The sequence below is a fragment of the Hydra viridissima genome, unplaced genomic scaffold, assembly GCF_058129835.1.
Source record: "Hydra viridissima isolate aposymbiotic clone 2 unplaced genomic scaffold, HvirCarnegie_v1 scaffold_48, whole genome shotgun sequence".
NCBI lineage: Eukaryota > Metazoa > Cnidaria > Hydrozoa > Anthoathecata > Hydridae > Hydra > Hydra viridissima.
The window spans coordinates 29,712-57,651 of record NW_028324333.1 but is presented as its reverse complement, the minus strand read 5'-3'; the positions used below and the strand labels follow the sequence as shown (position 1 = coordinate 57,651).

Here is a 27,940-nt window from a genome sequence, read left to right as displayed (position 1 = left end):
AATATACTTACTAAATCTTTTTAAGATGGAAAAGTTCATAATAAAGTTATAATTGTTTTCGTAATCATCATTCCTATCCTCGACATTTTGAGTAGTATTCATTTTCAAAAATAACTTCTTTGCACTTGAACAACATGCAATTGATAAAGGTAAAGTATTTTTCTGTTTTTCGTTGCATGTGTACTGATTGCCTTTGAACTTATATTTACTTTTTCTAATCGAACTACGAGTCATTTTTTTAAATATAAAATACAAACTTAAAATAAGCTTTTAAAACGAGCATGCAAATACAGTCAAAAGATACGATTTTATTTACTAGAGTTCACGCTGAATCTATCTTAAGGTTGTTTTGAGCCTTGGTAATAAAATGAAACAAACAAGATGTTTTTAAGACTTAAAGTTCATCCAAACTACTGATTAAAAAGTTAAAAACTTAACAACAAACCCGTTGCTATGGCGGTAACTAAGGAAGTCTAAGAACTGAGGTGCACTTAAACATAATTACTTAAAAAAGTAAATTAAATTACAAGTAAGAGTTTTCATATAACCAATCTCTATTAAATTCTGCATCGAAATCAAATTTAAAAAATTTTGTAAATTTTTTTGATTTTTGTGGGGGTCTGCTACCTTAAGGCAGAAAAAACAAGTTTTTTTGCATTGGTACGTGTCATTTGATAAAATATGGATCTACCATTACACTCCAGAGTCAAATTAGTAGTCACCAGAGTGGAAAGCAGCCGATGAAAGCCGTCTAAAATGGCCAAAGACACAACAGTCGAATGAAAAGGTTCTGGGGAATGTTTTTTGGGATGCGCCAAGCATAATATTCATTGATTATCTGGAAAAAAGAAACTTTCACCAATACAATAATAATGCACCTTGTTACAAGCCCATGGTTACAAGACCCATTGTTACGATGATAAAACTGACAGAATTAGGCTTCTTGTAATTAGGCTTCCAGTGACAACTTCTTGTTTACAAATCTCAAAAAAATGTTCCAGGAAAGAATCCCGGTAAAAAATGATAAAATCATTTTTTAAGGTCTTGGAGGTCTCGAAAAGTCCTTCCAAAAGAAAGCCATTAAAATGTTGAAAATGCATTAGAATGAGTAAATCACTCTTCAATTATTAATGAATTAAGTAAATTTAGCAAAAAAATATTTTTTAGTAATAAGGTCCGGGAATTTTTCGGCTGATTTGTTTTATAAGAAGTAAGAAAAGCTATATAAGAAATGTAAATAAATCAATAATAGAAAAAGTAATGTAAGAAAATATAAGACAGTTGAGAGTTTTTTTTTACTGCTTCATTTTGTTATTTTGGCAGATGTAAATTTAATCCCTTTTGTGCAAGAGCCTTTTAAACGTAAAAAAATTCAATAAAATCATAAGAAAACTCTTATTTAACAAGAAATTAATAACCGTGTAAAAACACTTAGAAAAATTAACATCTCACATAGATATTCCCCTTTTAAGACCTTTTGACTATATAACAACTTAAAACTTTTCCAGTTTTTCTTTTTTTCTGTTCTTTCAAGCTCTATGTTTGCTTTATTAAAGGTTTTCTTAGAAGACATAACGCAGTTAAAATAGACATGCATTTACTAGTAGCAAATAATATTGACCCAACTTTAACTACCAAAGCAAACATCCGTTCACCCTAAAAAAATGCCAACTAGAAGTGTAAATTCATTGTCATTTTACAAAATAGGCTATTTCCTTTTACTGATTGAGACTGTGTTTAGAGTTCGTATACTTAACGATCCAAAATATCCGCAGTTGGAACGCATGTAGTGTGGAAATATCCGCAGTTGGAACGCATGTTGTGTGGTAAAAAAGCATCAAGCTTAAAGCAAATTTACGCAAACATGATTACAAGGTTTTAAATTCTTGCTAATGTTATGAGTTAGAAAGCTTGCGTGAATTATATCAATTTTCACAACTTAAACGAATACAAAAAAATTAAAGATTTAGTATTTCCCAATAGGTTTCGCACCTTTTTGTCTATCGATTGCAGGATTGTTTGGGTTGTTAAATTTAACTTAAATGTAAATTTAACGACCCTATAAATGTAAACGTTAAACGCATCATTATTACTAATTCAATACGTGAGTTAATTATTTCTTAGATCCGGTGTGCATATTGCTCAGTCTAATTGAAAATCCTTTATCGGATTGGTAAAAGGTTTATATTAAACTAAAAAATCCTAAGGCTGGTCTCCTAAGAAAAACAAAACGTTCTACTCAAAAACTTGCTGCATAAAACTGAGCTTAATATAGATTTCCAAGTTACCCAGCAAGACGTTCGTAAAAGGAACCCGTTGTACTTAGGAGACTCACTTAAAAGCTATTTTTTTGAAATACTAAGTTTAATAGAGTTTTGATCGAAAGTTTCTAAAAATTCGTTCCGTTCGCGTGACAACAGTCTTTTTTTTTTTTTTAAAAAAAAAAAAAAAGTTAAATGTTTTTTAAACTTGATAACTAAGATCAGATTTTAAGATTCCAGATCAACTGATCTAAAAATAAAATTTAGATATTCTTATTTTTAAAAAGAACGATTTTTTTTTTGTTTGCCTGTTTGTGCTGCTGTGTGTTCAAATCGAATTTCAAACTAAATAATTTTCTGTTGTCAACCAACAACACAATTGTTAACCAATACCGCGTGATCATTAAGTAATATCTACTTTGCAAGGTTGTTAGCAGAACCTCAGCGTTGATATTGAATAATTGATTTAAGCACGCCTAGATATGTTTACAGTTATAAAGGTTTAAAACAGAACTCTGAGATGCGTTAAAAACTCGACAAAAAATTTCGGCTTCAGCGAAAGACATCTAGTATTAAATTTGAATACCAAATTAAAAATCATGGCTTTTGGCTGATTCTCTTGTAATAAAAAAAAAACTTTTTAAGAGAAATACAAAATTCAGTCATAAATTATTCATGCATGATATTCCAACCATGAAAGGACAAGACCAATATTTATGATCTCAAACAGAAGACCAAAAGCATAAAAATAAAAAAAATAGCATAGTGACGTTAACGTAAATGTATAATGACGTTATTAAATTAACGTCAGCTTGGATCAGCAAAATGCCGACAAAATATTTAAACAACAATATATTTACAAAAAGATATAGACAAATACAAGATGTACCAAGATAAAAAAAGACAAAGAAAAAATTTCTTTAATATAAATAAATCCAAACGCAATACATTATAGAAAATAATAATATAGTTAGTTTGGCAAAACGTATTTGCTATAATATATAGATTTTTTTAAATTATTATATTATCCACTTTACAGAGTGTTAGATGATATTGGGGGCGTAGTAGATGTTTTTAAATGTCCAGAAATCATTTCTCTAGGTAGTTCCCTTATCGCACTAGAACACGAAGCTAATCTCTTCCTTAAACTGGCCTCTTCTTCGTCGCACCGGTTTCTTTTTAAACGTAGAGTTTCGACCTCTTGATTAATTCTATCTATTTCCTTTAGTTTGTAAACAATTTGCGTGTCTAAATCTAAATCAATTGAAATTTAAAAGAACAACAGCAAAACAATCTTTTTCTAATTTTATCTTCTTTAATAGAAATAATGGAATTGAAATCACATGCAAGGCGATAGTTAATCAAATTTTATGATCTAAATGTGAATCCAGATATAAGAGTTACTAAACACCCTGTGCATTCTAAACTAATGCCTTAGAAGTATCATATTTAAATTCATTAAATGTAATAATTTATGCCAAAATATATTCTTGTAATATTATTTAGCTAGAACTTTGTAAAAAAATTCAACCCTGTATTTAAATAATTGAGATCAGTAAATAACTGTGAGCCAAAACCAATATCCACCCAGCAAAACCAATATCCACCAATTCCATTTACCCTTAACAGTATTACAAGCAAGAAACTTAGTGGGAAAACAAAACAAAAAAAAAACCTAATTGTTTAAAGTATTACCTTTTGCTTGTTGCTGATACCGACGAAGTTGTCCTTCATCCCTTGCCTTAGCACGTCCCAATAAATTAGAAACTTCACTTAAGAGACCAGCTTCACGAAGATGATTCAGCAGTGGAGAATTCACTAATAGAGAATAAGTGGCAAAATGAAATGTGTAAATCATAAAATGCTAAAAGATATCTAATTTTATTGTATACTTAACTTTAATAATTTTAATATAAAAATTTATAATTTTTTAAATATTTTTATAAAAACAAAAAAAATATTCTCATAAACAAAATCTTAAAAATATTTTTTTCAGTAAGAATTTGTTTAGTTATGATTTATAAATGAAAAATCTTATTACCATCAAAATTTGAATCTGAAAGTGAAGAAGGACTCATTGGATATATATGCCCATTTTGACTACTGTCTGCCTGTAAGGAAACAAATAACAATAACATGTAAGAAAAGCATATGGAAAGCCAATTATGCACATCTTCCTCTATTCCTCTTCCCTCTAAAAAAAGATACAAAACTTACTGGATCCATTTTTAAATCTCCTTCTTGTTTTATTTTATAAAGACCAGGCTCAACCATCGGCAAATCTCTGTCATCATAGCGTGAATGTAATCCTGGAGAATCAGGAGAACCATGAAGGGGTGAACGACTTCTAGTAGGTGATCTAGAGATCTCTGATGAATAGTATGGTCTTTGTAAGGAAAGTGAGCTAACTGGACTCGACCTAGACCGAGATGGAATTTCAACCATTGTCATTAATGAACGAGGATCATGGCAGCTGCCTGGCGTTGTTGACTCAGTAGAATGGGAAGGATAAACTATCTAAAAATTATTATTGAAAGAGAATAATTAAATTAGGAGGTACAACCTTAAATATTAATTAGGACATATTATCTTAAAAATATTATTGAATGAGGAAAATTTAATATGTAAACAACTTGATTATACTTTGTTCCTTTGTTGGCAAGTTTTAAAAATGTATTTAAAAATCAAACCTTTACAAGCTCGTCTACTATGCTGTTGCAGCCTTTTTGAATGGCTATATCTAAAGGAGTTTGATCGTTGTCGTTTTTAATCGTTTTATCTGCTCCAGCTCTTAAAAGTGCAGCAATTGACTGGCATGCATAGTCTATTTTCCCTTTTTCGTGTATATGTGCTAATATATGCAGACAAGTATTGCCTTCGTTATTTCTGCTATCGAGTACTGCCGAACGTTGGTCCTCTGACATTTCACGAGTTTGTGCAGCCATTACATCAATAGCTGTGACGAAAAACACTAAACGAGAGTCCGAATTTAAAAGCATTGTTGCTGCAGTGTGCAGCGGGGTATTATTATTTAAAAATTCTGGAATAGATAGTAAATTTGACAAAAGCGAGCAGACTTTTCGGAATTTTGGTCTCAGTTCTTTTGTAGTAAACTTAGGGCGTGATTTGTATAAAAAGACAACGCATCGATGGAGAGCGTTTTCTCCTAAGCTTTCTGGCAACGAACTTGTTACTTTTGAATCGAAACCTGAATTTAACATCCACTCTAAAGCATTACATTTACCGAGAGAAGCGGCCCAGTGTATAAGGGGCAAACAGTTTTCTCTAACTGCGTCTGGTATTTCAGAGTTTTTGTCCCACCCCATGCTCTCATTCTTTTCAATGTTATTTTTTAGCACTTCTAAATTTGATAAATGTCCCAACTGATCGGTACAATTTACGACAGCTTGAAGCACCTCGTGATGCTCAGGACATTCCATAGACTTGTCACAAAACGGCGTGCATTTACGCCACACAATCATGCTACTGTCCATTGAGTTGTTATGCATTCTTTTTTCTACGTGTCACTTGTCTGAGAGAAAAAATTAAAAATATTTACGTCGGTTATAAAAAATTAGTGTTACATCGGACTACTTATTTTTAAAAAATTTACAAAAATAATATGTTTGTTAGTTTCATCGTTCCAATGAAAAATCGATAAAACAAACTAGGGAGACATGAGTTGATAAATTATTTACAACTCTTGTTTTGAAGTTATTTAAATGAACTTGTGAAGTTTGCATCCGCGGCGAGATCAGAACCAGTCGAAAGAAACCCTGAAGGAGGTTTCTGAAAATCATTTTCAAGACGACGGTGTAAATGTTCCGTAACTTGTTTCTTTTTAAAATAAAAATCATTTTCCGAAAACCGTTACAAGATCAAAATTTAAAAATGTGTATTGAAAATAAAGTTAAACAATTTATTTACATTGCGGACTTCTTATTTTCCCAACTCATCCCCCTTTTTTTTCAATGCAGTTGGTCAACATTTTAAGAAAGCGCTTTAATTAAAAAAAAAAATTCGCAAAAAAGAAATTCTATTGAGTGTTACGTGTTACGTGGGTTCATTCGTAAGTTAATAGAAGGAGGTCTCGCTGTGAACTTGATTCAATGCCCTCCTCCTTGCTATCAATAACTCTAAATATGAAATAAAACAGTTTTATGAAACTTAAATCTCAAGCATTCTTTCTCTAAACAATATTGTAGCATAGGAAATATTTTTTCTCTTTTGTGATTAAGAATGCACCGCGACAGGAAAAAGTGTATAGGATATAACATTTACCAATGAGATTCGGAATGACTTTAGTTAAAAACAGGACGTCATACTTATCTTCGCGTCACCCTAATAATATTTGTATAGTGTCGTTTACCTACATACAAAAACATCTACGTTTCGTTCATCGCTTATCGAATCTAATATTCTTGTGTATTTTCTGTGCAGAATGAGGAGTCAAATGAAAGTTGTTTCAATACAAAATGAATGCACTAAAGAAAAAAGGTTATGAAAAATAATTATATGCAACAAAAAATCTCACCTTAACATCAACGGTCGAAATCTTGCGTTATATTTTAAAGCAGCTAACTCTAACCCAAAGGTAGCGGCTTCCCTTCTGTACAAACGCAGCTTCTCGCTCAAACTTTAGGTGTACTGAAAAGAAAAAACAAATCGCTGTATGCTCAATGATAGCCCTGAATAAGTCGCACCTGCGGTTTAAAACTAACACTAACCAATCGCAGTCCGTTCTCTATCATAGAAGTTTTTATTAAAAAAAAAACACGCATTCAAACTCTGTATAGTCGCTAACAGAGACCGCAAGCATCTGGAACCTCATAGGCGGGAATAAATAATAGTATGCTTAAATGCACGTGTTGTTGCAAAAATCCGTTTTCAAAACCTCACGTTGAGTTTCGTATAAAGATAACAGTAATCAAAGAAGTTATTATTAACGTCGACAACCGCAGTTAAATGCTAAATCACCTTTATAGAAGTTGTCAAAACGCGCTCACTCTATAAAGGGAATGTCAATAAAAGAATCGTATTGAGTATATAGGTAGAAACATCTGTCAGTTACAACGCCTACGGAGATTTGTTGAAAAAGTTTCTTTGATTAGAGAAATGAGGAGAAAGAGAGGACGGTTTCCACGAACTGATAGATCTCACTTAGTAAACAAATTTTACTAACACAAATATTATATCCGCATACATGCATTTAAAATACATGTACACACACTACATACTTATGCTTATAACAATTCTCATATTTATTATGCAAGTTTCGATTGTATAGATAAAAATTCAGATTTATTCATGATAATGTATAGTTATATTTTATTTACAAGCTTAATGAGTTACTTGTGTTCCACGTCCGCGCACACTTCACCCGTCGCGATTGAACTAATCTGATTGCGCTCTTTTAAAAAAAAAAAATTGTTTCTTGTTATTGGACTAAGAAGACCGAGAGCAACTCGTGTAAGGAAACTTCTCATAAGAACAACTTCTAAGCTGAAGTTACTTTTACCATAAAAACATTCCACATAATTTATTTTTTTTTTTTTTACCTTCTTACTCATGAGAAAACCAGATTATTTAAATGTCAACCACATGTCCCCTTATATTAGCACGATGTGCACGGGGGTAACTCATACACGCAAAGATATTTTAAACAGTCGTTAGTGTCAAGCATCTAAATAGTCTACATTCCTTGTTATGCGTCATTAGATCATGTTACAACATATTGTTTTATTTCTTGCAGACGGAGGGTGACTCTTCCACAATTTTTTTGTCTAGAGTGGCATGGTCAGAGGAAGTGTGAAAACATAACAATTGGTAATCATTAGTCAAACAATTTTACACTTCCTATAACAATTTATCAAACAGTAATCTACAGATAATAACTTCATTCGTGCGAACGAATTATGAGGATCAAAGTAGCTTCCAATAAAGTTTTACAAATGACAGAAAAAAAATTATACGATACTCAAGCTAAGCGACGCATTAGAGTATAATAAAGCAAATGAATTAGTAGCTTACGTTTGGCCTCTTAAATGCTCTCCCCCTATGAGCGACGAACATTAAATGCTGTATACTTCAAGCACTTCAGGAAATCGATAGATAGCTCAACAACAAAGTCGCAACAAATATAAACGGATTAATAATATTGAGATTAAGTGACCTGTATTGTAAGTCAACTGCTATGCTTTCAATGGCATCTCTTTGTGGCGCTAAATGAGTATTAACGACTATGATATTTTATCGAGAACGGTATCAGCTACATATATATTAAAGAGGCGTTACAAGCAAACTATTTAAAAAAGCTATCATCGTCTGTTTATTAAAATCATAATATTTTTCTAAGAATAAAAAAATTTTAGCTAATATATTTAAAAAAGATTAACCGAAAAGAAATTATGAAGGTTGAAGGCTGAGTATATCATTTACTTAAAAAAATTCGTATTTAGGTTAAAAACAACGCGTCTATTCTTAAATAAAATAAAAAAATTAAAAAAATGGAACGAAATTCTGAAAATATCATTTCTCACGTTCAGCAATTAACATTATCAACTCCGTTAAAGAAGCAAGCTTGACATTTTTAAACAAACGCTTAATTTTTTTTTAAATAATTAACTTACTTTTAAAACATCCAGCGGCGAGTATAAGAAAAGGTTCCTGAAAGATTCTCAATGTTTCGCTAGTTCACCGCTCACTCCTGTCTGTCGATACAAGCGAATCGAATTTCAAAAGCGATCACGTGATGACAGTAGAACGCTGCTGATTATTGTAATCACATCTTAAGTGTTTTTTGATTGGTTGGTATAAGTCTATTATTGTATTGTTTACATGTTCATCATCACGGTTTATTTCAGATTCTATTGTATGACTTGTTGGTTCTGAAACAGATGTTTTCGTGCAAAGAAAAATACAAACACGAATATCCTTGGATCACATCCATCCGCATAATGAAGTTTTTTAATAAAAAAAAAAAAAACACGTATTAAGAGGCAATGCTGATTAAACAACGATGTTTTATAACTTGATTCATATAAAATTGAATTGGTTGCTAAATTATCTTTTAGTCCTCTGAATCAGCATGCATTTTGAAACAAATGTTAATCTGGTTTACAGCTACTATAGTGCTTAACGTTAAAATTCCTTAAATGAGAACTGTTGCATTAAAGTTCTGCCACAGTCGCTATTTGATGTTTTAACAACGTTCAACTATGTAATTATCTTCTTTGGCGTAATTTTCATTCAATTATTATTTTTGTGACAAAAATTTTTGTCTGCTATACCTTTTTTATTTTTTTATTTTTAACTTATATTTTAATTTATACAAACTTTCGAGTATCCTCGTCACTTAAGAGTTGGTATTGACTTGTAAGGGGTTTTTTTGGTTACCTTTATTTTCATATTCAGATCCCTCGACGGCAAGTCAGACACGTTCCAAAGCAGAATTAACGAACCAGCGGTTTAAAAGAATCGAACGTAAATCTACATTTGAAGTTTTCGCTGCGTTATCAACAATGCGTTATCAATAAATCGTTGACTTAACTACAGTTCCTTACTTCGTAATGTTTTTTTTTTTTTTTTTTTTTTTTTTTGTTTTGTTTTGTTTTGTTTTTTGTTTTTTTTTTTTTTTTTTTAACAAGCGCTGAACGTTTTGCTCGCGATTTAATTAATTATTGCTCATATGATTTAATGATCTTTCATGACATATCAGCTTTATTGGAATGCGTAACAAAGAAAAGCGGAAGCTTGGAGATACTAAAGCCTTCCAGTGTATATAGTATTACATTTTAAAGTTATTTTTAAAACGGCGCAAAGCCTAATGCGTAAAGAAGCTGTTGAGATTGTTATTTTTTACCTTTCTCAGGTAAATTATAAAAACTTATACAAAGAGGGACGAGATGGTAAACTAGGCGACATATTTTGATTGCAATACGAGGTTATGTCACTAATCATTGTCTTCGCAAGGTGGAGATTCCCTTTTTATCATCCGTTTTTTTTTTTATATAGTAGTCTTTAACATTCAAAGGTACTCACGATGATTATAAAATCTTGTAAAAAAATTCTTTGTTGTACCGGATCTGCTCTCTCAGACTTTGAGACTTCATGGAATTTGCGACTCTTGTTTAACTAATTATTTAAACATTTAATCATTTTAGTTGATGTTCTTATTATTTAAAAAAAAAAAAAATTAAAAAAAAAAAAGGAAATAAAATTTCTGTTACACTAAAATGTAAAAACAATTGCAGTTATGAGCGTACGCACATTTGGCCTAGAAGGTAGCGAAAGCCTGGGTTTTCAGATATTTTTTTACTGAGGTCTTTTTTTTACTCATAGAAATTTTCTCTTGAAAAAAGTTTTTCAGGAAAAAAATTTCTCAAATTTATTTAATATTTCAGTTTCTGTTGCTATTTTCAGTTAGCCATTCTGAACCTTTTCCTGCGGGCGCACATTATCACAGTTTTAGATTTTCCTTTGGGATGTTCAGACACCAAAATCTAGCTCTAGTTTTAAATGCATCTAAAGTTATGAATACTCTCAAATAGTCTTCTATAGAGACCAGAGTTTCACCACAAGCCTAAACGTCCTGGAACCGAACCCAATACAGCGTTGAGCTAAATAAGCTTAACGTGACTAACGTCAATTTGAGCGCATGCGTATGTTAATTTTTTTATGATCGGCTAAATAGCATCTATGGAAGACTACTTGATGTTCAATGCGTCAAAAAGTATGAATTAAAACTAGAAAAAGATTTTGGTATATCTGCATTCCTTGGGTTTATTGCAACGCTTTATTTTTATTTGAGTTGTGCTATGTTTTCTATCAACTATAATTTGAAATATACTCCAGGGCTTTAAAAGACATTTTGATTTATATGTAATATATTGTTGATTATACATAAATCTATTGTTGTTTAAATACACACAGAAATTTTCCACACTAGCCTTAATTCCTTGTTGGTCAAAGCAGTTACCAATTCTTTTATGACGTAGTTAGCTTGTCTTTGATATTTTGCGGTGTACACATTGAGTTTTCACATAAACAAACTATGGGACTCCTTATTAGGGTCTTAACAAGAAAAATAATTAAAACTTCATCATTCTTTAAGACAGTTAAACGAAGTAAACCTTGTATCTAACTTTTAAACTCTTTTTGATGATCTGCGTATCTCCATAATCAAACACCCGGCATTTAACTATACTTCAACCGATGATTTTATCAGAAAGCAGGATGCTATACTCTAATTTATATATAGTTCATTACGTTGAAAGTTTCAAAAAAAATTTCCATCGCTACAAAAACATTTTTGTTTGACTAAAAATAAAGTTGTACCAACCGCGAAATTTAAGAAAAGTCCCTTACCATTCCTTTACATTTTTATGACCAAATTAAAATTTTTTAACTCGCGACATGGTTTTTCTTTTTTATTATCATTTATTGCAAATTTACCTTTCATATTCTGATATGGAATATATGTATTTTGTCGAACATTTAATGGTAATTTTATTGTAACTTAAGTTGCATGTAAAATTACGAACCCCCGATATAACAATATAATCTCAATATAACGAACCCCTGATATAACAATAGGATCTCAATATAACGAACCCCCGATTTAATGAATACATGAACGTAACTCTATGCAAAAAAAACTTTCGACTAACAGTTCGACGCATCTTAAAAGCCACAAGAAAGTAGAATCCCTAATATTTTCTTATTGACTTAATGAGGCTTTTGGTTTTTATCTACCTAAAACTATGTCTTCCTAGGTTAGTCTATTAAAATTATCTTTTTATTTTAATTAGTAGTTTTAAGCTTATATAAATTTTGAGTATGAGTAACTTAAAAACGGTTTGCTACTGCGTCTTGCGACATACAAAATCACAGGCGAAGTGTTACATTTTAATATTACGGCAACCAATTTTAATATTACGGCAACCGACTTATTTAGTATCCGTTAAACTTGTTATAATTTTGCACCAGCGGAATCAAAGACCTAAGAGGAAAAATCTGCAGAATTTCGCATTTGCAGAAGCAGACTTCTTAAAACTATACTCTAGATTAGATTTTGACATTTTAACCTTTTTTGATTCCAACAAAATTCTTGTTAATCTCACTCTATCAGACAAATTGGAGTTACTGAAATAAGAATATTCCCAACGACTATCATAAACAAAAAGACTTTTTCAGACCTTTGTAATTTAAACAATGAAGGATTTAAGTTAGTTAGCCGATAAATGAAAACCAAAGAGACAAATAAGAACCAAATGAGAACCAAATAAAAACTTAAAAGTTCGTTCAGCGTTGAGTTTATGAAAAAAGACAAATTCATAAAAACAGAAAAATGTATGGAAAAAAAAACCTATCATCTCCATTAATCTCTTCAACGAGATGATTAAGTTCAGCAATTTACTGGAAGTCAATATTTGAACAAGCTACAAGTTCTATGCAACTAATTGAGGTTCTTCTTACAAAAATAATTTAAATTTGAAAGAAATAAAAAGATTAAAAAAAATCAAAACAATGTACTACGTAAACAATCAACTTTTTAGATGATTAAAAAAAAAAAAAAAAAGGAAAGGAAAAAAGAGAAAAGGAAAAAAAAATGTGCAAAAAAAAAAAAAAAAAACGTTTAAAAGGTTTTTATCAAGTGTAAAAAAAGGTGAGAGGATTCGATGCATTTGTGAAGAAATAAACAAAAAACAAAATAAAAACTGCAAATCTATTGGCTTGAAGCAGTGTCCTATGACTCAATCTGTCCATATGCAACAAAGCTGATTTCAAAGTAGATGGCAGGAACCTAGAAATAACCTTATTAGTAGTTGCTACACAAAAAAGTATTAAATCATTTATTATAAATATTTTTTCTGTTGTGTATGATGTTAGAAATGACTGGTTTTTCTTATTTAGCACCAAATTGTTTTTATGCGACGTTTATTCTTACGATTCAAATTTTTTATTTAAGAAAAGCAAACACATGAGAAACAAATTTAGATAAGATCTTGCAAATCAAGTAAGAGTTTATAGTAATTTTTCCGAAATTTCAAATTGTTAGTCAAAGGTTTTTCTTGACTTTTTTTGGCCATGAATTTTCAATAAGGTGGTAAAAGAGAATCGCCAATCTTTACAAGTAAGTAAATAAATAAATGAGCAAATAAATAAATAGATAAATTACAATGATTTTTTTAAATCTTTATGAAAGTTGCTAAGTAAAATTTACCATACTTTAACCTTTTGAATCTGATTTGCTTTTTTTTAGTTATATAAAAGCTTAAGGAAAACAAATTGGAGACAAAAATTACTTTTTGATTTAAGACTTCACAATGAGTTAAACTAATATTGATATAACGGAGGCCTAAATAATAGCGGAGTTCTAGATCCGAAAGAAAAACAAATTTCTTTTTGTAAATTGCATATTTTGAGGCAGGTCATACGTGAGGCGGGTCTTCTTGAGTGAAGTCTTTTTACCTTTATTTTTTAACTTAGGGTTATGGGATAGGGTGTTGATAATTTGGAGGTTAAGAGGATTGAGTTTGTAAGAGTGTGGGGAGTTGTAATCCTCAAATATTTTTTTGGCATTGCTAAATTGACATGTGTGTTCTTTTCTATCAACATATTATCACACATGTTCGATTATGTTCAAATACGGACTTTGGGTGTCAAAAGCTCTTCGTCCTCCATTTCAATCAAGAATCTACCACTCGAGTAGTGAATTTTGAGTTGTTACTTTGTCTAAAAAATCTCAAACAAAATGACGCCTATATGGACTAGCGTTTTAGCGTACTATTATTGAATTCCCAGTTGCATTTAACTTTTCCGCCAATTTACATCAAATCTCCACCAGCGGTGTGCAAAACTCGAGATTTTGAGTTCGAAGTTTATTCAATAATCGAACTCGAATTGAATGTATTTAGTTAATCGAATATATTTCGAGTTTCGAACCTTGGTTCGATATTTTAGAAAATTGCTGTAAAGTGCTAATGAAATATTATTAAAACACTTCGAAATGGAAGATGAGAGATTAAGGAGCATTGTTTGGAATTATTTTGATTGGCATAAAATTAACGATACTATTTTTGATTTTTGTAAGATTGGAAAATGCATTCAACGTATATCTTGCCCTACTTCATCTACAACTAGCTTATTTATTCACCTTAGAAGTTATCATAAGAAAGAATCATCTGAGGGGGGATAAAAAGACACAAGAAGCAAAAAGAATGAAAAATGAAGAAAATAAACCTGGAAAGCAATTGTCAATTAGTGTCAAAGATCTGTGGGCATTTTAAATAGCTTGGACGTCTGGTCACGAAAAAGCTAAAGAAATAACACGAGCTATTGGGCGCTTGTTAGCTTCCAATTACCTGCCGAACGATTTCATAGAAGGATAAGGCACTTATGATATTGGGTGTTCCTCAATATCATACTCCACTATCCTATTATTTTTCCAAAGACATATGGTCTTCTCGCACACTGGTTCATACTTACCATTTTGTTTGATGGTATGCACTGGAGAATAAACCGTTTGTGGATATGTCACATACGGGCGAAGCAATATTTGAGAAGTTAATTGAAGACTGGCCGTTACCAAGAACAATAACAATATACGTTCTTTGAGACAATCGTAGTAACATGAGAGTAGCCATAAACATGTGCCAAAACTTTATGGGCTTACCTTGCTTTGTTCATACGCTTCAATTATCAATTAATGATGCAGTATCCAAAATTGAAGGCATGAGTAATATGATAGCGAAATGTAAAAAAAATCGTCTTGAACTACCATCACTGTATTCAATCATCTCAATTGTTACACAACCAAGGCATTTAAAAAGAGATGAACGTGGGCTCATAATGAGTGTATCAATCCAAATTCCGACTATTATATAATTCAATGCCTTATGTCAGAGAAAGCGCCCTTATCAGCCAAAATCGCATTAACTGGCAAGGTGGAGAATTTCACTACAAATGTATAAAAACTGACCGAGGCTTATGTAACAATTTTAGCTCCTTTAGAACAGGCTAGAAGAGAGCTATGTGGTAAAAGCTACCCAACGTTATCCATGACAATACCAGCTCTGCATGAATTACACAAAAATTGCAAGGTTTCATCAATGATATTGCAAATAGAGGCTATGGAATTTCACTGGCGCGAAGACTTGAGGCATCTTTAGAACAAAGATTTCCTTCTTTTGACGAGGCAACAACAATAACTTTTTTTATTCTGAGACTCAGAAATGTTTATTTCAGTGTTTTGTCAATCTTCTTGCAATCCCAGCTACCAGTTTCAAATCAGAGCTTTTAAACTCAACATCTAGGATTATCGTTTCCAGTAAACGCTGCAAACTTCTATCAGAGCATATAGAAAAACTTACTTTTCTTCATATAAATTCCTAAATCTTTGGCATTAGGATGTATGCTTTGTTGATGATGGCACTTGTCTTGAACAGCTAATGTGCAATTAGTTTATTTTAGCCTAGCCTCAACCCGAAATTACCCGATTGTTACATTTACTGCAGCGCAGTTATGATTTAAATACTTTTTTCTCGTTAAGACCATTTCAAGTTACTGTCAAAGACATATACATATGAATACTAAACGTAACTTTTAAAGTTATCAGTTACATAAAAGCCGATGAATAAAATCATTTTATTCGCTCTAATCCTAACTGTACTTAAAGGAAAACTTGAAAGAAACATGCTACATTAGTCAGTTAGAGGCTCTCAATAGATTGTTGAAAACAGAAAAACCATTATTTTTAAGACAGTTTAAAATAGATATTTTAATATTAAGCTTAATTTAGTTTATAGACACCAGGTAATATAATTTTTAGATGTCTTATTTAGGATTTCAGTAACTGACATAGTAGATAACTATTTGTCTAAAAAGAAAGCACCAAAAATTATAACCTTTTGGCATCTACTTAAGCAGTAAAATTTATGATAGGTTTCATATTAGGTAGCTTTAAATTATCATCCAATGTCTTCTAAGATTCTAGATCTATTACTTCTTTAAATACTCCATTAAAAAATCTTCTATTTAAAAGCTAATGAATCACTACAGATTTGCATTCTATCTGAGCTAGGATGGATGAAAAAATTTATCAAGGTTTGTGTAATCTCAATACAGAACCTGTAACAAAACCTGGAAACCATACAAAAAAAAATTCTGATCCAAAATTTCATCAAGTAAAGAGCTCTATTTCTAGCTTGCAGAACAGCATGTAAAAACTATTTTTAAAAATATTTTTAGCTTTTTGTTTATAGGCTTATTTAGGTTTATCATTTTTTACTGCATTATTTTATTTGTTCGTTACTCGTTACAAATAATTTGCTTTAAATGATACTGTGATGTAGGATTCATTTAAAATAACATATTTAACAGTTTTAAGTTCAATCTCTTCATTACTTTTACTTTCAATTGTAAAAGCTTGTCAACTTAGAGCTTAGTGTTTCCTAAACAGGGGGAAATTCCACCCATTTGGGGAATTTCGACTTTTTAAAGGTGGTATGAAAATTGGTAAAATTATTGTAAGCTTTTTAAAAAAAGTATAAAAATTATTTTTTGGCTTTAGTCAAATTAGTATCATTAAAACTGAACATAGAAACAGACTACACGTGGAGCTAGATGCTCGCATTGCCCTATCTATAGCTGAGGCATTAATTGAAGGTCTTTTGTGCAAGCAAGCTTTTAAGTTAAACTAATTTTTTTTAAATCAAATTTAAAAAGATTTTTTTAAATATGGAAAAAAAATTTTCGAACTTAAAAGTGCCAGGGAAAATGATATTTATATTTTTCTAAAAAAAGGTTAAAATGGAGAAATGAACAAAAAAGTTTAGGAACCACCGACTTAGAAGATCATAAAAATACCAAAATTCTTTATTTATGAACAACACCACAGTAACAGCTTTTAAATGATAGCATCCACATCACCATAAGAAGTATTGATATAATTTAATGTCTTACCATTTCAGTATAAATAGTTTTGTAAACAAAAAAACAAACAGCTTGTAAACAAAAAACAAGTAGCCAACCAACAGAGTAAGTGTAAACAGTAAAGTCTAATGACAAATTTATTGAGTATTACAAGAAATATATCTTTAGTAAATAAATCTGTTATAAAATCTTGTTTATCTTCAAATTATGAAACATTACAAGACCGCTTAGAATAAGCCTTGATAATTCTTGAAATATTTCAAGACCAAATCAAGTTTGTGATGGTATTGGGGTTGAAATGTTTATTTTGAGAAGCAGATTAATAAAAACTAATGCTTTTGAAAACATAAGCTAAGATTTTTCTTTGTATGTAAATATAACTTTTAAAATTGTCTGTTACATAACAGCCAATGAATAAAATCGTTTTCTTAATCTCGAACTTGAACTCAATTGAAAATTTTTGCAGTCTCGATCAAAGATAAAAAACCTAATCTCACACAGCTCTAATTGCCACCACTATTTGCAGAAATATAACTCCAAACATTAACTAAACCACTCGCCTATTTTACAGGTTTACAAAAGTTTTATAAGCTTCTTCAGGGTTTACTCATAAACTGCCTTCTTTTTGTTATAAAACTTTATAATTTTGATCTATTTGTCCATAAAACCCCTATTTCACTGATTAGGAGTAAAGTTCTATGACAGACTTATTTTTTCATTTGCTTTCTTTCCATAAAAGTAATATTTTAATTGCTTAACAACTTTTAAAACCCATTTTACATTTTAAAATTTCACTTAGGCTACGATAGTGTATCGTGTGAAGTGCCTGTAGCACGGTGAAGATCACTCAATTCAGCCGAGGTTCTGTATCTATTTCTTAAGACTTGAACTCCTTAGTACTCTTCATCTTGCTTTTAACCTTTTTTCAATCGTCTACAGAGCAGGTTTCAGCGGATGTCTTTATTATCCGAATTTTATCTAGCTGTAGCTTTCTTAATGAAGTAAAACGATCAAAATTTTAATAAAACCAGTTAATTATACCCTTTTGATTAATATTTCCTCAATATTTACGAAATTTGCGGAAAGCTAAATTGGAAATTTATGACAATAAATATAACGACTTATTTGACTCAAAGAACCAATAACAGTTAGGGTAATACTGAAATACATAAATCATAAGAACAAAGCATACACTGTAAAAAAAAAGGCTTCGCAAAAGGTTTTTTACACTCGCATAAAGGTTTTCTAACACTAGAAAACCTTTTGGTGTGTAAAAAAAGGTTTTTTGAAAGGGTTCTATTAGAAAACGGATTAAAATTTTTTTAAAAAAAGGCTTTTCTAGAAAACCCTTAAAGAGTTCCACCCTCGGGACAAGTAAAAAACTTTTTAGAGCTATTTAAAAAAACCTTTTTTTTTTACAGTGTAGCCTGAGCGCAGAATCACTGCATATCGAAAGATACTATTTTATTTTAAAACAAATACAAAGAAATGACGTGTGTTCAGGTTGATTGTCTTGTTGAAAAAAAAACCTTCGACCATTATTTCTAATACCAGATGACATTGCGTGATGAACAAAAGTACTGTAATACGAGTTTTTGTCCATAGTTAATGCTATTTTTAAAGCTATCCCAGATTGTCGCATGACTTCCACCATGTTTTACCATGTAGTTTAAATTCACTCGTCGTCCGACCTTTCTTCAAATATATAAACGCCTTTTAGAACCAAATAACTCAAACTTTAACTCATTCGTTCAAAATACTCTGATTGAATGCTGTAATGTCCACAATTGATGTTGTTTCGCCCGTTGAAGACGTTTTATTTTGTTTATGTGTCACAACAAAGGTTTCCGACAAGCTATTCGACCATATAAATCCGCACTACCTAAACCCTTCTGAACCGTCACTTGAAATCAGAGTTCGTCTTGTTTGATTATCAAGTATTCTTTTTTCATTGTTGTTGTTCTTCTATTTCTATACTGTGTGACTGTAATGTGTGTATCTTCGCTTTCTGAAGTATATTCTGAAGTTTTTTGCTTGAGTATATCCTTCTTGAGATAAAAATTGAATTTTGCCACAATTCAATTGAATATTGTTGTCTTTTTTTCATTTTTTGTTTAATATATATAGAAACACTGCAGTTAAGAAAGTATTATTTGAAGTAAATATAAAATTCAATAAAATAAAAAAATAATACCAAAAAATCATTCTATCAAGTGAAATTATTAACATTAATGAATAAGTTTACTGAAAAATTCAGTGCATCAATCTTTAAATATGCAATCAATACAACACTGTTTTCAAGCAAAATATATGAAAGCAAAGAAATAAAGTTAACGATGTAACTGTAATAGTTGTTTAGACACATATTAAAATATAGGTAAAATATATATTTGGATACATTCTCAACATAAAACTGTTAATATCGAATTGACAAAAAACCTTTTCACACTAGTGCATGTGTATATATATGGATGTAAGATACAGGATCTCACTAGCAAATGTAAGATATTACATTTGCTAGTCTGCAAATGACTTCTCTGAATTCAGTAGTTCGTCACTATTAAATGGATAAAATTTGTTACAATCGAAAGCGACGAATTTTTGTACTTTCTTATTCTGGATACTCTTAAACTAATCTATTGCATTCTGTGTGTTTTTCCATTGGTTTAAATTCAAAGTACCCCTAATATTTTTGTTTATTCTATTTGAAATGGTTTTGTTTGTTTTTCCTAACTCTTTTTTTTGCAGGATTTATTAACCGACTTGTGGTGGACATTTTAAGATCATATTTTAAGATCATTGTTCTTGTAGCATATATCATCCCAACACATTCTTTTCATAACTAGTTCGGTTTTCTCCATTAATTTAATTTCATAACTTTTTTCTGATGGAATCGGAACATCTTTCATCGAGTATTTAAAATTTACTTTCACCATTAAGGGAATGAAAATGTGTGTAGAGTGTTCAACTTGTTTGGAGCAAATATATATGCGTGTGACTTACAAAAACTTCTTCACTCAAGAGTGCACAATAGCTAATTTAACACTTGAAAAAAACATCTCTAAAGGCTGATTTACAATTTGAAAGTGACAGGTTACTTGGGGTATTACATTTTAACAAATTTAAACGATATTAGAATTTAAAAAGAATCTTTATTTGTAGTTAAGTAAAGAAGAAACGAAAGTCAAAATATCTTTTTGATTAATGCTTTTTTAAAGAAAAATTAAAATATACAAATAGAGAAGTCACTCAACCTTTTACAAATAAAATAGTCAATTGATTACGTCTTTTTTTTAATAAAAACATGGTATTTACATGGTAGCTTATGAAATAATCACATCATTTAGCCAATAATTGGATACTCTTAAAATGCTATGCGCAATTTAAGAGACATGAACTGCTTCGGGCCACCAGATGAAGGATGGAAAAACGCAAACGTTAAGAAAAACGAGATATTAAAAAGTAAATTTTATTTCAAAATGCAAAAGAAAAAAGAAAACAAACGTAATAAATATTTGTAAATATACATAACTAAAATTTACTTTACCAAAGATATAAGAAATAAACGTTTCGTATTAATAAAACTTAATATCAAAGCAAAATATTCTCTGCAAAATATTCGACATATATACAAGGTTATTAAATAATTAAATATCAACAATATTTACATCAACTTTAGAATGCTCTGCATTTCTGTACGAAAAACAAAACTAGAAAAAACAAAACTAGAAAAAACAAAACTAGAAAAACAAAACAAAACATTTTCATAAAAAAAAAAAAAAAAAAAGAATCAAAACTTTCTGAGTAAAAAAGCGTCAACATGGCTTAAAGCGCTTCAAAAATGATTTCCTAAATACAATTTTTTTTTTTCAAAATATCGTTTGGTTTCTATGAGTTGGCTTTTTAAAGAACATTGCTATAGAGCTTAAAAAATCTTAAAGAACGAAAAACAAGACTTTTCTCTTTGCTGCTTGGATATTTTGAAAGAACTATCTTTTTCGGCTTTTCGTAGAAAGCGTTCATAATAATCTTGATCTTTTAAATACCATACAGGGGGCCAGCGATTCTTTTCTAAATAGCTCTTGCCGGATTCATCTAGAGCTTTAATTTCTCTTCCTTGTTGCTGACACATTTTGTTATAGTTGGTTGCCATGAAATGTAAACACCATGCAGAAAGTTGTATTGCATTGTGAAACTTTGAAAAGCTATATGTATCTGGAAATGAACATTAAATACTGAGAAAAACTTACAACTTTATTATGTGTCTTTTTTTTATTATGAATTAATTATGTGTCTAAAATAGGATGCAATAAAGTTTATTTTTCAGCCATACCTACCTAAAACTAAAGCATAAACCTCATCACACTGGTTTTGATTCATTTCTATAATTTTTTTTGCAAGTGCAGACTCACATAGTGAAACCAGACGAGGTAAACAGAGAAAATTTGCAAGTTGTAATATATCATGTAAGTCTCCATGGTTACAAAGGTCACCAGTATAAAGATACTCAAGAACTGTGATAAAGCATTCTTGGTCACAGTTAGTAAAATCTACCTGAAAGAGAAAAAAATATGTATTATGCTCAAAATATTTTATCAGACTTGTGTACTTTATTACTATTGATAATGTATTTCTAACAAATGTAATTTATAGTATAAGTAGATGTTAACATTATTAAAAGGAAGAATTAAATACATTTCACTTACAACTTCTGTAGCACTTTCTTTAAATGTCTCCTTCCGAAACATTCCAGCCATTACTTTGCATTGCACAATAAGCAATGGTTTGTGGGAAGGAATTAAAGCACCTTCTACTGAGAAAGAGATATCAGAATACACAGGTGTGTTGAAAATATGACTTTGCAGAACTTTTTTTCGTTTTTTAAACAGCAACTTATTAAATTTCTTTTTCAAGTGAGGATTTTGTTCAATATTATTAGAAAGATAGTTACACAGCATACTGAGTTGAAGATATGATGCAGTGTCAAGAAGTTGAACTAAATCCTTCTTATTTGAAATACTTCCACAGTACATAAATTCTAGAATATTTCGAAAACTGACAGGTGAGACTTGACAGACTTTTACAATAACTTTTCTCTTCATATTGAAATCAGTTACAACAGTGATAGAAGAGAATCCACGTGGTATGCCATAACACATTATTCCATTAATTGGCACATATTCTAAACATAAGTTTTCAAAATGCTGAGTGTGGTTGCCTGTTGCAATTCCTAAATGGTCTAGAATACATGGATGCATTAAAAGTGCTTGAAAAACTTCATCAGCAGAAATAAGAACAACACTGTGAGCATAAAAATGTTCATTTTCAATAATAAACTCAATGTCACAAAATGTGGTAACAGAATAAAGACAATTAAAGTCAAATGTTTTCCCTTCACATGAGACATTTATTTCAGGTGCTTCCGGACATGGAGGTAGGTATGGCTTTTGTATAATTGGAGTTCTTATACTCTTAAGATGTGACCCAAAAAATGGTTTTGAATTTCTTCGTAAAACCAGCGCTGCTCTGATTGAATTTTCAAAAACAGCATCAACTCCATGTTTTGAAACAACACTAACTTCAATGTAACTAGCAGCTCTAATTTCTCTAGAAACTTGTCTTCCCGTTTCTGCTAAGATGATATGCGATGTTGTAGAAAACCCTGTAGGAACTTTAATAACCCCTTTTAAATAGTTGTTAGATAAAATATCTGTCAATGTAGTGACTTGTAAGGCATTTTTATACAATTCAGGACTAGTATACCTTCTATCAAGCTGTGTTCCTACTAATACAATTGCTGCTCTCGGACAGTACTTTTTAATTTCAGGAAACCATTTTGCATTAACATTTCTCAAAGATGATGGCATGCCAATACTAAAGCACACAACAACAGCATGTGCATTTTCATATGCATACTTTCTGTCTTTCTCATGATCACCAAATGTATCCCAAATACGTAACTCCACATGTACTCCATCAATAACAATTTTCCCTCTTTCTCTAATAACAGAGTTACCTACATATTGATCTATTGCAAACACTGTTGGTATATGAGGTTTAAGATACAGAGACTGAATAGAAGTTGAAGGCTGGTTAAAGATATATGAGCAAATAAGCCTTGTTTTTCCAACTGCAGTATCACCAACAACAACACATTTAATAAATTCATCACTTGGCTTGTCATCATAAGCATCAAATGAATAACTTGAGCTAGGCCATGAATCAACATCCATTTTAGAAAACAAATCCAAAAAGAAACTTTATCGTATATAACTCTATAACTTTAACCCAACTGCAGAACATCAACAAGACCTATCAAATTTTGTAACACTTTTCAGACATTATTTTTGAATGCTTCAAAACACAAACACGACTTTTATGTGAAGAATCTTTATAAACGTCCCACTCTAAAGAACGTCAAAATAGATAAGTATTTCGCATCGCTACAAGTAAAAAATATTTTTAATTAACATAAGGTTGCACACACTGAGACATTCCTCCTTATTCCCCGTTTGATGTTTTTCTCCTTTTTAATTGTTTTCAAATTTTTTTTTATTTTAAAGCTCATACCAAGACGGGGGGTGTGGAAACCGGATATTTGTCATTTTTGCCGGTTGCGACCTTCACAAAAATGAACTTAAACAATATTTTAAGGTTCAAAGATCAAAAGGAATATTACTTTTTTAAAACGGACAATTTTCGAATGTATACAATTAGAGAATAAGCAGTTGCGAGCAAAGAGAATTTTAAATATTTTTTGAAATTCTTTTCATAAACCAAAGTGTTTTGATTCCAAACACCCGTTTACCTGGATGGTCTTTATTAAAAATCAAACCAAAGTTATTTTGAAAATAAAAGTAAACAAAATTTTAGGTGTTTGAATAAATTGTTAAAGCTATGAATTAAATCTTTTGTTGCTAATTTTATAGCATCTGCGATTAATTTTTTTCTTATAAATTCTTAACTTTAGGAACTTGGCATCTGGACAAAACAATACTGATAAGCACGAGAATGACAATTAAGAAAATAATTATGTTTTAGGAAAGTAACCCTTGGTGATTCAATATGCAATAATAACTGCAAAAATAAGAATAGTTGTTTACAACTCTTATAAAACTTTTGTTATATTGTTAAGCCATTAAATCGAAGCATTTGTTAAATAATCAAATTTTCTTCTTTGAAATAGTAGGTGGATTATTTAAAAGTGGTGTTTACAAGGCGAAAGCATTTATATGAGGATTTATTCAAATTATTTACGGTATTGAACTTAATAACGTAATATTTATTTTTACAAATACCACGACACGTGTTTCATACCAATTTAAAAAAAGGCTGAAGTAACAGAATTATTTAATGTTTTATTATTTCAAAGATGTTTTATTATAACTAATTCAATTCTTACAATAAGTAATTTGAGTTGTCTTGAGCTTTTTAAATTACATACCCCCGTGGCTACTTGATAATTCGAACATCTTTTAGTCACGTATTCTTGAATATCGCAAAAATGAGTGTTGCCTCGTGAGCAATTGATGGATAATCTTATTTACTTTTAATTGGTTAATTTCGATTAAAAAAATTTTAAATTGTATTATTGGAAATTTTTTTTCGTAAAAATATTTCTATATGTTTATTTTTTTATTTTTTTAAAAAAGCAAGCTTTTTGAAGAAGAACATTTAAAAAATACATTTGTTACCAACTGTGTAGAAGGCGACGCTTAATTAAAGTTAGAATATCCCCCCCCCTTCCCCTCCCACGACTTACATTAATTTATATCAATAGATTCTGATTTTTACAGCTTGAAAGTCATAATTAATTGATTTGTTGTTATCTCTATTGAAATCACAGTGACGAAAACTCGACTTACTTATCTAAAATAAAATAGAATATATCAATAAAGGAACAAATGTTATTAAAACGGTTTAATTGGAACATTTTTTAAAAAGCATCGGCATTTTGTTGTAATTACAGAAACATTTTTGTTGTTCAAACAAACAAAACAAGTCGTTTTTATTTTATCCGAAGGATAATATTACGACAATATATCCAATTACAAGTGATTGCGCATCTCTTTGTAAAAAATGCTGTATAAAACTGGATTTTTGCTTCGACAATGCATTAACGCATTTATGTTAACAAGAATTTCAAGTTTCACGTCTAAATGAATGAATTATCAAGTATGGATAGTTAATTATGAATCATTTTAGACGTAAAGTATTACTTTAGAATTCGTCAACTTGTATAAACCATCACCAACTTTTTAAAATAGCCTATGATGTTTAGAGCCAACCAGTTGAAGGTAATTCTGAGAAAACAGCAAAAGATGTTTTGAACCGAGGCTAAAAATCAGATTATTATGTATAATGTATAAATAAGTATTATTGTACAAATAAATACTACTATTATACAAGTTATACACATTTTGGGTAGTAGTGGGGATAACCCTATAAAATGTATTAGGAGGGTTTGAAAGCTAGGCTACACTCTAGCTCGCATAAATTAATTATAGTAAAAATAAAAATGGCATGTTCTGTGACTTAAAAATCAAATTCATTTCTCTCTTCGGCACATTTTTTTTTTTTTGTAAATATTTTTTTTACTGATGTTTTACAAAGACATACGATGCAAAAAAATATTTCTATACGCTATTTTTAAGTTGTTGGTTGGTTTTCAATTATGAATAAAAATATAAATATATGTATATAAGTAATAAAATAAAATATATTGATATAAATATATGTATATAAAATGATTTCAATGACTTATATATACTTTAAAGAATTTTAAATTACTTTTTTTCACTGTTGAAAAATTGCCGAGAACTTTCTTGGGTTAAGACGTTGTTACTGAATTAGTTGTACTTTTAATACAATAAAATAAAAAAAGCTTTTGTAAAAACAAATGCATGCTTTAAATCTTCTGCAACATGCATATTTTTTTAACTTAAAAGCAAAATAAATCAGTTAAAATGGAACGAGTTTGCTAAATAATGTAGAAAAAGGTAGAATAAGTACGAAACAAGCACGAAAAATGTTTTGATTCGATTAAAACTACTTCTTGCTGCCAATTATGATTTCTTTTTTTCAAACTTTTCTTTTCGACATTTCAACATTACTAGACAATGTTTATAGCTGATTCATGAAAACATTATCTTAACTTCAAATAACCCCAGGTCAAGTCATTAGGTCAATATTGAAACTCTAAGATATCATAATGTTAGCGAAGAATGTTATGAGTTTTTACCTTGAAGATGTTACGTGGCTTTTGCTTTGATTAAGGATGTTATTTGGATAGCTATATTGATTAGGAAGTACAAATGTTTACTATGCTCTATACAATCTTTCTTGTGTAAAAGAAAACTGCTGTTTAAAATTTTCGTCGCCTGAATACCAGGTGCATATTTTGTGGCATTTAAAACGTGATTACTAATTCATTATGACTAAGATGTACCGATAAGATCTTCTTTAAAAGAAATAGTTAATGAATATCAATAAATAATTTAACGCTGAAAGGTTATAATGAAAACTCGTAATAATGACTTTTATTAATAATGGGCTAATATACTTAATGGTTTAACAGAAGAACGAGCAACTCTCTCTGAACGCAAATGAAAAATTCTTTAAAAAGCTCTTTGTCGTTAAGACAATAATCTTCTTAAGAATTTTTCATAATGTAAATTGATGTATATTAATTAGAATTAATATTAAGTAAAGTAATGAAATAATTTCAGAAAAACGTTTTAAAACGATGAATTAAAAATAGATATCGGACTCCGCGGTTTTTAGTGAGGCCAATTTAATACGAAGTATTGGGTTAGAAGCCATTATTATATCTGGCAAAAAGCTTTTTGCGATCGAAGTCAAATGAAAGGAGATTGGCAATTTTAAAGTCTTAATTCTTGGAATCAAAGATAATTAATTCAGAGATGATAAATTTGGTGAACGTACAGCCAATATAAATTTGTAATGGTCAAAGAGCATTGTAGTAGCTGACAAACTAAAACAAATAGCTATTTTTATAGCCACAAAATTAAAAAATATACTTAAAACATATTTGCATTTAGGATTTCAAACTAAAACATCGATTTATATTATATTCTTTTGCATAACAAAATTAATCATTTGTAAACCCTTAATTAATATTAACCTATTCGTTTGTGATCTTAAACCAATTGATGACTTTCTTAGCACTTTAGTGGTATAATCCTGGATATATCTGAATATTCAAATTCTGAAGTAATTTTCACATATCTCTCTAACAAACTGGCTATAATTTAAATCTTAATTAACAATCCAAAATTCGATGGTTATCAAGTCCTTTAAATAGTTTTTTTTTTCAACAATCAATTTGTTAACACAATAAATCATCTTCTGCTTTACATTTCAGTCAGAAGTGATTTTTGGATTTTTAAATTATTTACCACAAATAAAAAAGTTAAATACTTTCTCACAGAAACAACCCGACAAGAAAATTTAACGTGGGCCATATATGGCAATTGCATGTTAACCATATATTTCCCACTCTCCTTTATGGGATGGCGCTGATGCGTCCCATATGTGGCTTTAATGTTTATAGCAATAAAACCACACTAAATAAGAACAAATGCCACTCTTAATTTGTGCGCAAAAGTTCAAATGGCCCACGCGTGGGAAGCATTTGCTAGCCATATCATTACCACACTTCTTAATGGGATGGCTTTAGTGCGGGCCATATGTGGGTTTAATGCTTATAGCACTAAAACCACACT

General features: G+C 30.2%; 2 protein-coding genes across 6 annotated transcripts; both read right to left on the bottom strand.

Moving 5' to 3' along the window:
- Positions 1-3,098: 3,098 nt before the first annotated feature.
- LOC145201133 (uncharacterized) lies at positions 3,099-9,031 on the bottom strand. Of its 5 annotated transcripts, none has more exons than XM_090075794.1 (8): positions 8,891-9,031; positions 6,796-6,908; positions 6,312-6,397; positions 4,952-5,793; positions 4,479-4,778; positions 4,303-4,372; positions 3,957-4,079; positions 3,099-3,515 (listed from the first exon to the last, which is right to left on the bottom strand). In XM_090075794.1, the coding sequence occupies exons 4-8, from the start codon at positions 5,768-5,770 to the stop codon at positions 3,295-3,297; spliced, it is 1,533 nt and encodes a 510-aa protein (XP_089931920.1). In that variant the 5' UTR covers positions 5,771-5,793; positions 6,312-6,397; positions 6,796-6,908; positions 8,891-9,031; the 3' UTR covers positions 3,099-3,294. The 5 variants fall into 5 exon arrangements, with proteins under 5 accessions (XP_089931920.1, XP_089931918.1, XP_079930777.2 ...); XM_090075792.1 differs by lacking the exon at positions 6,312-6,397 and adding an exon at positions 8,292-8,482 and having other exon boundaries at positions 8,891-9,029; XM_080074651.2 differs by lacking the exon at positions 6,312-6,397.
- Positions 9,032-20,653: 11,622 nt separating this feature from the next.
- Positions 20,654-23,742, bottom strand: LOC145202236 (rho-related BTB domain-containing protein 2-like). The gene is made up of 3 exons (XM_080075126.2): positions 21,902-23,742; positions 21,533-21,749; positions 20,654-21,410 (listed from the first exon to the last, which is right to left on the bottom strand). The coding sequence occupies exons 1-3, from the start codon at positions 23,426-23,428 to the stop codon at positions 21,121-21,123; spliced, it is 2,034 nt and encodes a 677-aa protein (XP_079931252.2). The 5' UTR covers positions 23,429-23,742; the 3' UTR covers positions 20,654-21,120.
- Between the last annotated feature and the right edge of the window lie 4,198 nt (positions 23,743-27,940).